Below are 14,162 nucleotides of genomic sequence, written 5' to 3'. Positions count from 1 at the left end.
AACCAAATGTATCTGTGGTGACGAAGACAAAGAGGGACATTTTCCTGATTAAACTCTAAGATCAGACACAGATGGTAGCCTTTAAATGTCCACTTCCCCACAGTCTCCAGAACCTACACACTTGCATCTCTGCATAGTGTCTTAGTTTCTTTTTCTGTTTCTGTGATAAAGTAAGGTGACAAAGAAAGCTTGTGGAGTGAAAAGCTTAGTTTTGGCTCATAGTTCAGGGCACAGTCCATCTCTTCAGAGAAGCTGTGGCCATAAACGCTTGAGACAGCTGGTCAGAGTGCATCCACAGTCAGGAAGTGGACAACAACAGGTGCCTGCTTCTGCTCAGTTCCCTTCTCTGTTGACACAGGCCAAGGTCACAGCCAGGGAATGGTGTTGCCCGCAAAGGATGGGTCTTCCTACTTCAGTTAATGTAATCGAGATAATGCTCTCCAGGCCCACCCAGGGCACCTCCTGGGTGACTCTAGACGCCATGTAGATAGTGTCACTCCAGAGAAAGGGGACTTTGCGAGAGTGATCATCCAAACGAGGGTCCTGAGATGAGGAGATCATTCTGGGGCATCTAAGAGTCTCCCACAAAGCACAGGAGTGTGATAAGAAAGTTAAGAGAAGATGCTGGCATGGAGGCGAAATCCAGGGAAGAGAAAAGGCATCGAATGGAGGAATGGCCACAGCAGGGGGACAGAGGTGGCTTTAGAAGCTGAGTAAGGTAGGGAGTTTCTGAAGAGCCTCGAAAAGCAATGTAGCACTTGGATTTTAGCAGGGTGACAACACTGTGAGCCTTCCTGGCACGTAAAATGACTAATGCAATCGCTTACACAATTAGATTTGTGGTGGTTTGTTGCCATGACAACATTGAACTGAGGTTTAGCCTCTCCTGTTTAGACTCCTTGCAAACCTCTGGAGCGATCCTAGAAGTGAGTTCACACAAGTCTGTGAAGTTGTTTCAGCCCCCACTGATTAAGATTGCTGCCACTTTCTCTTCAGATTTCCTCAGGAACTCTTCCTGGGGAGTCAGCACCGGGGTGGGGATGGGGGGGGGACTGGGGATGGGGGGCATTGTGGGGCTCAAGTAAGCAAAAGGTACAGTAAGAGACTCTTTACTTTGCATTTAGGAGAATATAATCTTTTGATTTGTGGTCACTCCCATTAAGTATCAAGATATTGCTGGGATATAAAAGTATCATCTATGAAGATGTTCAGTCTTCACTGTGCCAAGTCCCCAGGCATGGGGACAAGGATTCAGAGAGCACAGGCAACTCACAGTCCATTTCCTTAATCTCCTCAGAGGAAGAAAAAGAGCTGCCTTCACAGTCCTTACATTTTCCCCGTTGAACAGAAGCCATAATTCATGAAGAAGAAAAGATAAATTAGAATACAATCAATAAGCTCTCAAGTTGTTTGATACACCAACCGGGGAAGAATAAATTGTAAGAATAGAATTATCATTTAAATTACCCAATGATTTGACACAGTGCATGGGCACATATGAAGAGATTATGGATTTAGCCACTGACAAATTGATGAATGTATCCCCAATTTACAGAATATTTATGATCAGTCACTGCACAAGTAAATGTTAAATAGCTGAAGATGATTGGCAGCCCTGGGGATGGCTGAGCTCACCCTGCCCTGGTGTGTGTCCTGTGTATTTATATGTGCACGGGCACATGCATTCACAAACATGAGTGTGCAAACAATTAACATGCACTTGCACATGGAGACCAGAGGTCAGCCTCAAGTGACATACCTTAAGAGCCAATCATCTTGATTTTTTTGAGAGGACTCTCATTGAGGCCCATGAATAGCCCAGGCTGGCAGACTGGTCTGGGGGACCACTGAGACCCAGTTATCTCTCACTAGCCAGAACTGGGATTACCACATAGCCAGCATGCTTGGCTTTTTATGTGGGTTCTGGGGTGACCTCAGGACCTTATGCTTGCAATGCAGGTCCTTTACCAACGGAGTTATCTCTCCAACCTTCTTATAATTCTTTCTTAAATGAGATTTCCTCAAGCCAGGCAATAATCCTAAACATCTATTTGACATTGCCGGGGGCTGGTGGCGGGATGACGACTTAGATGTAATTCTTGAACAGACAACATCCTACAGGGTCATCTGGTGGGTTGGATGCTACTAGAATTCGCAGAACAGTGTTTAAAAGAAGTCACCTTGGCTATATGACTGGAGTTGAGAGAGAGAGAGAGAGAGAGAGAGAGAAGCTCTGTGAAAGAATGTTCCATATATGGGTGTATCATCATTTTCACATGTCATGATAAGTCAAGGAACCCTTATAAGTGGGTGTAAGCATTCACTCTGAATAATAACTTGGCAGGATTATAGCTTAGAGTAGACTTGTCAGCCATTATTTGCTAACTTGTGGATTCAGATTTTAAACACCTCCCCTGCAGCCCGAAACTAATAAATTAATGCGCGTGGCACTTAATATATTTGTTTCTGCCTTTTAAATTTCTACTTAGTTGAGGGAATGGGATGTATGTTTTTAAAAGGGGGTGAATGTGCGCGATGCTGGCTAGAGGCCGAACCGCCATGCGAGCCTCCCGCCTGCAGGGGGCGCGCCGCCGCGGGGTGCGAGGCCGCTCTGCCCTCGCGAGCTCCACCTCTGTGGTCGTCCGCGCCCCGCCTGTCGCCGCTGGAGAGGAGGAGCTGCTGCCATCACCGCTGCCGCGGGCGCAGGTACCAGGGCCGGGGCCGTGGGCAGCAGCTGGGCGGGAGCCGGTGACAGCTCCTCTGAGGGCCGTGGAGCCCGGCGCGGGTCCGAGCGGCTTCCGCGCGGGCGATGCTGGCAGGAGGGCCCGGGTCAGGCCTGGGAGGTTGCACGGATGATGCCCGCGGGTATTCGCGGGTCTCAGGCAGCCCACACCCCAGCCCGATGGCGACGTCCTTCCCAGGCAGGGATGCAAAGCTTAGTTAGGAATTGTCAACACCTTAGCGGGTCACGAGGAGACCGAAGCCTGGGCGTGCGTGGGCGCTGTGGAGGTGCGTGTGATCTGTCGGAACTGTCACACTGCCCAGGGTATCCCCGGAGAGAAAAGATTTGCACACTTTGCGCTTAGGCCTTAGGTGATCATGAACTTTCACACTTGACACGCGTGGTTAAAACGCAGTTGCTTCCTCTCCGGATTTCCCAACAACTGTCTTAGAGAGAAGACATTAATTTTAACAGCGTTCCACAGACTCTAGAATTGGCTGAGGAATGTTATAAGTGTGTGCTATTGAAGAGTACATAACACTGCCCACTCTTCAGAACGTGGCGCTTTCCAAGGCGCCATCAGTGGTATGGTGGTTTTTCATGTTACAGTAACAGCTGGCCATCTTCATGTCAGATATTGTGCCTAATGTTCCTTTTTAAAACCTTTGCAACAACCCTGACAAGTACCATCTCTGATTTGCAGATAAAGAAGCTGAGGCACAGAGTCTTAAGTCAACCTGTCCAAGTCCAGACAGTTGGCAGACTTAAGTGGGACCGGAGACGCCCAAGACTTCACGCCAGCATCCCTTTACCTTGCAAAGGTAGTAGTGTTCCTTAAGATTTTTGTTTATTGATAGAATTCGCAGCCTGAACTGGTTTCTCTTAGACTTATGCTTATGGAGCCTGTACCACTGTCCTTTTAGTTTCAAGGGAGTTTAATGAGGAATGCATTTGTTCTTTAAGCTTCGTAGTGATAATAAAGTTAAATGTCCTGGATTCTTACTGTTTCAGCCTAGGTTGATTTGATGGAGGAGTGCGTCTGTGATTGTCTCCCCACATTAGCTGTGTGTTGGTTAGTTATATTTTCACAGCAGTTCTAGTGAGTGTACCTTGCACACATAGCATTCTGCCAAGCAGAAAGATTCCCCCACTCCTAATATCTCACAGGACACCAGAAAGACGTGGGAGAGAACTGCTACGTGGTGAGGAATGAAGGATACACAGCACAACCTGTAAGCAAACTGAGTTAGTGACTGCAGGATCAAGGGTTTGCACTGTGAGACTGGGGATGTGATTTCCCAGTCCCAGACTGGGGCAATAGAGTCTAAGTTCCTTTACTATTGCGGAGACAAAGACAGAGGACTCCAGTCTGTCACTGCGGAGAAGTGATGGTGGCAGGGACTTGAGGCAGCTAGTCGGATTGCAGCTTTGCAGGTCACACATCCCCCGTAGGCGTGTCCATAGGCCAACCTAACCTAGGCACTTCCTCAGACACTCCCTTCCCAGGGCTTGCTCCTTGTGTCAAGCTGATAACCAAAGCTAACCACCACTGCATCCCAATTTGCTTAGCTGTATTAGGATTTAACGTGTTAGGATTTAATACACTAGGATTTAATTCATTAGGATTTAAGAGTTGTGTTGTCTAGAGATGCATGAGATGTGTCAGCACAAGCCTTTAATCCTAGTACTCGGGAGGTAGAGGCAGGCAGATCTCTGAAACTTAGAGGTTAGCCTGGTCTACATAGAGGACAGCCAGAGCTTTTACACAGAGAAACCCTGTCTCATACTGCCCCTCCCATCCCATAAAGAGTTGCGTTGCCAGGGTTCATGCAGCTGACCCACAGCCTGTTTTTCATGGTGGGGCAATTCTAAGAACCAGGGGTAACCTAAGTCTTTGATCTAATAGAGTTAATGTCCCCTGCAGGAAGATGGGGATAATAAAGTGATCCGCTTAAAAGTGGAAATAAATCCAGCTAGATGGTAACAATGACTAAGAAGAGCAAAGCAGGGCAGGGGAAGGCCGTGCTGGGAGAGGAACTTAGACAGCTTTACAGTAGGAAATCATGTCCAAGAGAATGCGCTGAAGTGATAGTGATGGTGCAGGCAGGGGCAAGGGTCAACAAACAAGGCGCACGGCAGACACAGAAACCTAGAGAACACCAGCCTGTTGGAGGACTCACAAGGAGCCTCTGGGTTTGAGCAGAGTGTGTCAGGGAGGAATGGAGCTAGAAGCCTGGTGGATGCAAGTAAAGACGGGGCGTCTCCGCAGGCAGGAGGAGGTGGTCAGAGTGCTCGGATCAGAAGAGCAGCAGGACCTGACTTAACGTGTTCAGGCTGACTGTAAGACCAAAGACGGAGTCAGAGAGACGGAAGCACCATAGCTCTTCATTATTCCCAGGGATATAATCCAAGACCTTCATGAACACCTGGAGCCTTGGAGCCTAGTACCAGGTCCTCTATATAGAGTGCTATTTTTCCTTTATATAAGTGTACATGATAAAATTACCTAACAAAGTAGGCACTGTAAGAGGTTATTAACAGTAACAAAATAGGACAATAAATAGCATTATGCTATAATAAGTTACATGAATTGGTCTCTGCCTATTTAAGAATATATATTGTATGTCCATCTCCTTAAGGGGTTTGAGGTGACAAGATGTCTGCATGGTGAGATGAAGCGAGGTGAATGGTAGAGGCATTTCCACACGAGCCAGAAGCATTGCATTGCCAGTGCTGTGGCAACTGACCTGATAGTCTGGATGGTGGCTAAATGCCTGTGGTAAACGCAGGGCCTGCTACACAGAGAGTGATACATGCCCAGGCTGGGACAGAGCTGGAAGGCCTGAGAACTGATAAATTCTTCCTGCAGTTTCCCATCTACGTCCCAGACTATGATTGACCGTGGGTTGTTGAAAGCAACAAAAGTAAAGCCATGAATAAGGGCCCTGTGTAGTAAGAGCAGTCATGTTCGAGAAAACGATGTGCTGACTACTGAAAGCAGATGTGGGGGTAGGTGGCACACGAAGCAGAAGTTGGCTTTAGTCATAGTTGAGATGCCTGCTCAAATACATCAGGACAGACTAGGATTCAAGACAGAGGTAGTTATCAGGGAGATGGGGCATTGGCCAGTTGAGGAGAGGAAAGGTGTATTTTTCTTGTAACTTAGAGATTGTAGTGTATAGTCCTTGTTCTGCTGCTTTTAGAGCTACTGTGAAGCAGAACACCACGGGGCTGGGGACAGGTGGCAGGGCTGCTCACCTCATGGTGACAAGAAGCAGAGAGAGTCACATGCTTGCAGTGGTCACTTCCTCCAGCTGGACCCACAGCTGAAAATGTCACAGTCTCTCTCAGTAACCCCAGCCGCTGGGAACCAGGCCTCCAGTACCTGAGCCTTTGGGGGACACTTTGTATCCAAACCATAGTAGGTATGGTTAAAGGCAGGAGACTAAGGAACTGAGCACTGAGCCATGGAACCTTTATGCTCAGTCATTGAAGGACATGGGGAGAAACTGTGGAATCGTTGAGGGCAAGGAGTGCAGGGAGAAAAGGACCGGCTGAGTCACCCGCTCACTGGATGAGCCCCGTGACAGACATAAAAGTGGCAGATGACAAGATGGTTGTACGAACAATGTTGGGATGTTTGCTATACAAGAAATGAAGAACTCTGTTATGGAACAGAGGCAGGTAAGACTTTGTGGCATCGCAACCCTGCTTGAATGGAGTAGAGAGTGGGAACAGACTCGAACAGCAACGTGTTATGTGCTGGAGCTACGCTGCCTGTAACAGCTGAGACCATATGTCTGTTTGCATATTAAATATAACATCCCTGGCTGTACTAAGTATATTCTATAGTTGTCAGCATTCCTTCAGAATTTATAAATAATCATTAAAATCTTTCATCTAATTTACCACTTTAGTAAACCAGAGTGATATCTGAAGTAAGGAGAAGGAGAGAATTAGGGCAGAAGCCTGTGGTATTGGAGTAGGAAGTCAGTAACCGGGGATCAGAGTGTGTTCTGAGTAAGACCAGCAGGGACGGTGCCAGCGGCTGGCTTGAAGCTGGCTGGAGCCTTAGCAGCAGGTGTGCCAGAGATTTCTCCCCATTTGGTCCCTAGAGGGGGCTCAGGCAGAGACTGAAGGGTATAAAAGAAATATCCATAAAGTGAGGGAGTGGGGGCTCTAGACGGTCAGAGGTCCCTGTGCATTACAATCAGGAGTGGCAGCTGAGAGGGTGGTGAGGCCTCCCGGGCGTATCTGTTTCTGAAGTGGTGGTAACACCTATAATCACCTGATAAACCATAGCTACAAACCAAGATCAGCTCAGTCCAGACAGAAGAAAGGATGAGTACTGCTGGAGAGACAGGCTGAAGGCCAGAGTCATATTTACAAGCTGTCTTGAACCTGAAGCCTGGCTTTAATTTGTCTCTGTCTCTTCTCAGGCCTCTGTAGCTTAAGATACAAAACATTTCTGATTCATTTCACTTTCCAGAATCCAAAACCTGTGCCTTCTGGGGTATAATTTGTCCCATGAGCTCAACAGTAAGAAACTTGTTAAAGCATCTGGAACCTGTGAGGTCATCGTCTTCTAAAAGCCTCTTCAAGAACAATTCTCATGTCACCATGACCTTTCTGAACAGTGTGGTCCTCTTGAGTGCCAGAACAGGGCTCAGAGTAGCAGTTATTCAGACTTTAAATAAAGAATTGTTAAGAATTAGTTTGTCACGTCTCTACTGACAGGTCATACGGAACATTTTAAAAAGTGAGAACATTTACTTACCATCATCGCCAGTCTCCTTAGTATTAGTCATAGTGTGAATGACAAAATGTGGTTTTAAGAGGTAGTGAATAAGAACTGGAAGAAAACTCAGGCGTGTATGTAAACTAGCAAGGAGCTTTAACTCCTGGGGTCTGAGTCTCCACTGGATGATCCGCCCAGGCAGGAGATATTATTCACAGTTGAGGCCAGTGGGTCTGAGTGTGGCTGTGTAGGGAGCGCTCTGCGTTCAGGGAGCTCGTTCTCCCTGTGCTGCCACACTGACCTTTGAGCTTCTGAACAGTCTGTACAGATAGCCTGAGTGGAGGCAGCAGAGACGGCTCCGTGGCTAAGAGAGTAGTGTGCTCTTCCAGAGGACCCACTATGTGCGGTGGCTCAAAGCCTCCCGAAACTCCACTTCCAGGGGAGCCTGTGCCTCTGACCTCTCTACACATGCACAGCGCTACCCCCACCACATATCCATAATTCCTGGATCCTGACGTGGGACCTGCCAGACTCTGTCCGTGTCTCTGAAAGACTCCCCAGAGCTCTGAGAGACTGCACCCGCCTGCCTGTGTGACACCTTGCTGGGAGAGGCTGTGCGCAGGCTGGCTTAGTGGAATAGAGACTTGCTTTGATTCGTTCCTCTTCTACTTGAAAGTATTCTGTTGGAGGAACTCCAGGACTTGCTGGATTTGCTCTGCCTCAGTTATAGGCATTCCCCACTTTCCACCCCACCACGGTTTCCTAAGTGACAGCACGATTCAGCTACAACCTGATGCCTGCCTGGGATCCCTTACGTACTCTTAGCCCATTATCTGGGCTTGGCATTGTGAGAAGGAGAAAACTCCACATTTTCTTATTACATCCTGGTCCTTGAACTATTCCTACCTCACTAGGTCTCAAAAGATGACCCCTGCATGTCATCGCCAAGAGAGGAGCGAGCCAGAGCTCCCTGTAACGCTGAGATGCTTCCTGACCATCAGAGAGGTTTCAGCTTTAGACATCCAACACCTGTGTGGCAAGGCCTTCTCCCAATTCAGGGTCATTTAGCAACAATGCTATTTTAACAGCTGTTGGGAAGGAAAGCTGGCTGCTTGTTCCTCTGCAGTTATGCGTTAGGTCCAACCGAGGCCTCCGGGGTAGCATACCAACTTGGTAAGAGTGGCTGGGTTTTAAGGGTCTATAAAGGTCACTTGGCGTAATAGAAAAGTACTATGATGTGTGTAGCCTCATGGCAGTCAGACAGCCCAGAGATGTGTACTAGACCCTCTTCAAGGCTGTGTGAAGGAAGAAGTTGCTCCCCGTGTTGTTCAGATAGAGGCTTTGCATGAAGGATGCAGTACCTGCCAGCCACTGTGCATAATTCTATTTTCACGTACAGGGCAAGGCTGTCTCTAAAACTAAACCAGGCTGAAGACTGGATGCCTCACAAGGTGTCACTGTTGGATATGAGAAATGCTGTTAAATCAGCCGTTGTCCATCAGCAACACGGGGGCAGAACATAGAAGGCTCCACCTCCCAGGGCTTTAATGTCCAGGCAGTTCAGTATAGATCATAGACTGAAAAGGACCGCATGCAGTAAGAGTTTCAAACACTGCAGACTTACATAGCAGAGAATCTAGAAAACAAAAGTATTAACCTATCTAAACTAGCAATGATTACTTTTATGGAGATTTATTTAGATTAATTTAAATCTATTATCTTTTCTAAAAAAGTTGAGTTGTGACTAAACTCTAGTTAATAAAGCAATAAATAATCTAAATATTGCCAGAATTCAGCAGATGTCCCTGTTTTAGTGATTTTAGTTTCCTCTTGGTGGAGAAAAAAATTTGGGTGAAGGTTTGCTTGTTATCTCAGACAGTGAGAAATGCTTAGGCACAGCAAGTCCAGGAATTCAGTCACGTCCTGTCCACTAGAGGACATTGTCAAAGACTTTGTTATTGTTGTTCCACAAAAACTTACTTGTATTCAGTGACGACGGGATTGCTTCAGAACACTGTGCCGGCTGCTTCCTGTGGAGCAGTGGCCCTGCAGAGCTGGATTGTTCTTGGGATGAGGGAGTCCATTTGGAATGTGAACACGTGTGCCTGTCCCCTTGCTCGAGATCTGTGGTGTGTGTCCACTTGGGTTATGAGCAGTCGCTGCTCCCTGGGAGATCTAGGAGTGCGCACGGGCATGGGTGGTTGCTTTCTATCTGGAAGCCACTGGACTCCTTCACAGGGATAAGAATAACCAAGAGCACGGAGACTCCAGGTTGGGCTCCCTCTCCCACACACTGCTTCCCTCTGCTGCTTTCTGTGATGTTAGGCAGGGTATGCACTGAGATCTCACAGTCCTCCCTGCAGCCCTCCCCTCGGTCCTCCCCTCGGTCCTCCCCACAGCCCTCCCTGCCTTGTGCACTGAGATCTCATGGCCCCCTTCCCCAACATGCCAGTTTTGTATACATTTTGCTCCGGCATCTTAGCTTTAATACCTGCTTCTAATTGTTCCTCCATAGGTGTGATGTCACCAGTGCATCTGAACCAGGATTGTAGCACTTATTCATGCTTTCCCAGTGACTTTCAAAATGAAAATCAAATCCATACTGTATGTACTTGATTCTCCTTAATTGTTATTTAGGTTTCGGTCACAGCTGAGGCCTGAAGGACAGTGAGGGTAGGGTGAGTGATGGTATCGGTGCCGCACGCAGGGCAAGAGTTCTAACTGAGGCTGCACTACCTCTCACACCTGACCACAAGTCTGCCTGTGTGCCTGTCTGTGGGCAGGCCTCATGCACACTGCCCTTACAAACCAGGGCCTCCGTGACAGCCAGTGTGCTTTCTGGGGCTTGGCTGCCCCCACTGTAGGCTACTCCAGACGTTGTGTTTTTACTCTGCCAGTTCTTTTTTTCTGGAAGGTTTTTCTCCCCACTAGATGTCACCCCATTGCTAGAAGCTACTCTGTTACCCAGGGATGATCATGCCTTTCAAGTTTGCTTCCGCACAGCAGGGTACTGTAGTGCCTGGGACAGTAATAACTGCAGACTGAGGACTAAGTCACACAGCTGAGAAGGATCCAAACTGGTTTCACTCCCAGGCAGCGCAGCACCACACACATCTGGATTGGGTGGCCAAACTTTGTCAGCTCCCAGCAACAAGAAAACTGGCTCTACAGTCCTGAGAGCTGCTCCTCGCACGGGTCAGACTTCACATCTCTCCCTCCTGCTTCTCTGGGATTTGGACTTTAAGTACAACCAGCTCAAATGATGGATTTCTGGCACAGTGAATGTTTAGTGATTGATGCTGCCCAGCACCCTGCTTCAACAGTTCTTCATAGGAATTGAGCCGGGTACACTGCTGCACCAAATGGGCCCAAGGGAAATCTGAGGGTGGGTGACAAGCGATTTAAGAACAAGGCCTGGCAGTGCAGGGGCTGCTGCAGAGACAAGACACAGAGCCAGACCGTTTGTCTGGCAGAGCTATATATGCTCCGGGTCTTTGCGAACCTTTCCCCCTCTTATGAACAGCATTTTCTTTCTAAGAGTTATTTGTGGAGCTAGGGTAGCTCAGTGGTTGACCTTGCTTTTGCAAAGCCCTGGACTCAAATTTCATGACCCTGCAAAAATCAATCAGCTAAAGTTAGAGGTTACCTTCCACTTACTTTGTGGCGAATATGCATTGAGAATTCCAGAGGCTGAGGGTGACTTCCAGAGCCCGGCTTCTCCCTGTAGCTGACACATGGAGGACTCTTTCCTGCCTGCACTTTGTCAGTAGTCACAGCTCCATATCACAGTCACGCCCCTGTACTCTCCTTCTCACTCCCAAGTTGAGTGCCTGGCAGTTACTTGGGTGGCCTGGCAGGTTGCTGCTTCACCTCAGGAGTTCTGGGGAATGTGCACAGGCCCCCTGGCCGTGTGTGTCACAGAACAGTGCATTCTTTCTCACACTGCACCTTGTTATAGGTGACATTCCTTGATTGCCTGTCTCTAGTCTTTTCTGTATAACCCTGCACATTTCTGTTCAGGTCTCTGTCTGAAAGACCAGTAAGACCACCCATCTCCTTGGCCTGAAGTCTAAAGGGACTCTCACAGAAATTCATGGAGAGTGAAACTTAGCTTGAAGTTGTTAGGGTTATATAACATTCGGTAAAAACCCCAAGTATGTGCCTGCTCCACTTGGGCCCAGCACTGAAGGAACAGAAGGAACAGGTCCTCAGTGTGTATGGGCTGATTCCTGCCTCAGAGCCAAGAGTAGACAGACACAGTGCTCTGGAGCCAGGCAGCCTGGGCTGCAGAGCTGAATAGAGAGAGGCTGAGAACCTGCCAGACTCGGTGCCTGTGGGCTCTGCACTCCTGGACCCTCGGGAAGGGGCTTAGATACAGTCAGTTGGCCTAGTACCCAGTTCCATTAGTGTTCCAGGCAGATTTCCCCTGAGAAACTGTGCATGCAAGCTGAGCCTGTGAATTAGAGCCTTCTCCACAGGGGCGGGCACGATGGTGCAGAAGATAAAGCTGCTTGCAGCCCAGTTCGATGGCCTGAGTTTGATGCCTGGGACCCACATGGTAGAAGGAGAGAACCAACTTCCACAAGCTGTTCTCTGGCCTCTCACATGTACAGTGGCATGCACACATGGTGTGCACAGACTTACACATGATAGAAAAATAAATGAGGTGTTTTTAACGAGCCTTCTCTGTAAACACCTGGTCTCTGCGTTGCTGTTCCCTCTTCAGAGTTCCTTTTGAGAGACTTGACCTTCTCAGCTGAAGTGAAGGGCAGGAGAGAGCTGGTGAAGCAGGGTGGGCTGTGGCTAAGGCAGCGCACTGTGGATAAGGCAGCATAGGGCTAGCCTCGGCTTGTAGTTTCTCAGTGCGAGCTCTCTGGAGCACTAATGGGACTTGGTACTAGAGCTGCCTACTATGTGCCTAGCCTCCAGGGAATTCAGACCATAGAACCCAGGTGGATTGGAGGCTTTGGTGCTGTGAACTGTACTGTGGGCCTAGCTGCTGCCTTGGCCTCTGCCTGTCTTCCTCATCTCAGTTCTTAGACACTGGGAGTTTCGCAAAACCGAGTACTGAGGTGACCATAAGACAGCAGAAGAGGTTAATTCTGTAGAAGTCTGTTGATTTGATGACATTTAAAAATCAGTGTGTTAGTTCCTTTAACTTTTAAAATGGAGTCTTAAATCCTGCACCTCAGATAGAGTGTTCTGCAGGGTAGATTGCGTTGGGTCGTGGCTTTTCCCACAGGTCCTTCTGTTAACTCTATAGAGCATCTCTCATAGGAAGGAAGAGTCGGAAGAAGAATTTCCATGCAGTAAGAGTGCCAGCTGTAATGTGCACATGTAGCGACGGCTCATTCTACAGCTCAGAGTTCACATCTGTTTCCTTTTAAGGAATTTAAGTCATGACTTCAAATCTAATTGTATTTTAGCTTTAAAAATATTTCAGCCCTTTATTGTGATAAAAATGAAGAGGTTTACAGTAATTTAATTGCCATTTTGATCCTGCAGATATGAAGAAAAGAAATTCTTTTAGTGGAAAATAAAACACAGTAGATACTTTTGCTATTATTGTTTGTTCGGTAAGGAAATGTGTTCCGAGTGTGAGATAAGAATGGTGACAGTGTTCCTCTGCCTGACTGCTGCTGGCCTCACCAGCTGTCCCTCGCCTCCTTCCGCTGTAGGAGTGGCCATCACCACAGACGATGTCCTACGTTTTTGTGAATGATTCTTCACAGACCAATGTGCCCTTGCTTCAAGCTTGCATCGATGGAGACTTCACCTATTCCAAGAGGCTTTTGGAAAGTGGCTTTGACCCGAATATCCGAGACAGCAGAGGCAGAACGGGCCTTCACCTCGCCGCGGCCCGAGGGAATGTGGACATCTGCCAGCTGCTGCATAAGTTTGGAGCTGATCCACTGGCCACGGATTATCAGGGGAACACGGCCCTCCACCTGTGTGGCCATGTGGACACCATTCAGTTCTTAGTTTCCAATGGACTCAAAATTGATATTTGGTGAGTTCTCTGTTCCCATTAGATAGATGTGCAGGCCATGGGCTGACCACCACCTGATCCATTGTAATGACAAGTTCTGGAAGGTACGGAAGCCTGTGCCCTCAGTAGGGCAGTGTGGGAGCCCTAGAGCTCCATGTGTAAGTGCATGTGTGTGTGTGCATGCAAGTGTGCCCGTGCACCGTTGTGTATGTGTGTGTATGTGTGTGTGGTGTATGCCTGTGTGTGTGTGTGTATATGTGGTGTGCCTATGTGTGTGTATGTGTGGTGTGCCTATGTGTGTGTGTGTGTGGTGTATGCCTGTGTATGTGTGTGTGTGGTGTACATGTGTGGCATGTGTGTGTGTGTGCCTGTGTGTGTTTGTGGTGTGTGCATATGTGTGGGTGCCTGTATGTGTATGTATAGTGTGCGCATGTGTGTGTATACTTCTGTGTGTGTGCATGTGTGTGAAACAGTAGCTGGTTTCTGTTAATTATGAAGTATAACTCAACAACAGAAGGAAGAGGACGGTTTTATCAGCTTGTTCTAAGGTCACAGTAGTGCTTGCTCCCTGTAGTGGCTTCATTTGGAATTACTTTTTAGATTTCTCCCATCCAGGTATCTGTCTGTTGTATGCAGGTATCTGTCTGTCTGTTGTATGCAGGTATCATCTGTCTGTTGTATGCAGGTATCTGTCTGTCTGTTGTATGCAGGTA

General features: G+C 48.0%; 1 protein-coding gene across 2 annotated transcripts in view; it reads left to right on the top strand.

Moving 5' to 3' along the window:
- The first annotated feature begins 2,641 nt into the window (after positions 1-2,641).
- The window catches only part of Ankrd46 (ankyrin repeat domain 46), a 19,522-nt gene continuing 8,001 nt past the window's right edge, over positions 2,642-14,162 (top strand). The window contains exons 1-3 of one of the 2 annotated variants that reach the window (XM_021183235.2): positions 2,642-2,706; positions 3,426-3,543; positions 13,139-13,470. In XM_021183235.2, coding sequence (XP_021038894.1) covers positions 13,160-13,470 — 311 coding nt within the window. In that variant the 5' untranslated portion in view covers positions 2,642-2,706; positions 3,426-3,543; positions 13,139-13,159. Of the gene's footprint in view, positions 3,010-3,425; positions 3,544-13,138; positions 13,471-14,162 lie in introns of both variants that reach the window. The other variant, XM_029470034.1, reaches the window with a different exon arrangement.

The sequence above is a fragment of the Mus caroli genome, chromosome 15, assembly GCF_900094665.2.
Source record: "Mus caroli chromosome 15, CAROLI_EIJ_v1.1, whole genome shotgun sequence".
Classification (NCBI taxonomy): domain Eukaryota; kingdom Metazoa; phylum Chordata; class Mammalia; order Rodentia; family Muridae; genus Mus; species Mus caroli.
This window is presented reverse-complemented; position numbering and strand designations above follow the sequence as displayed.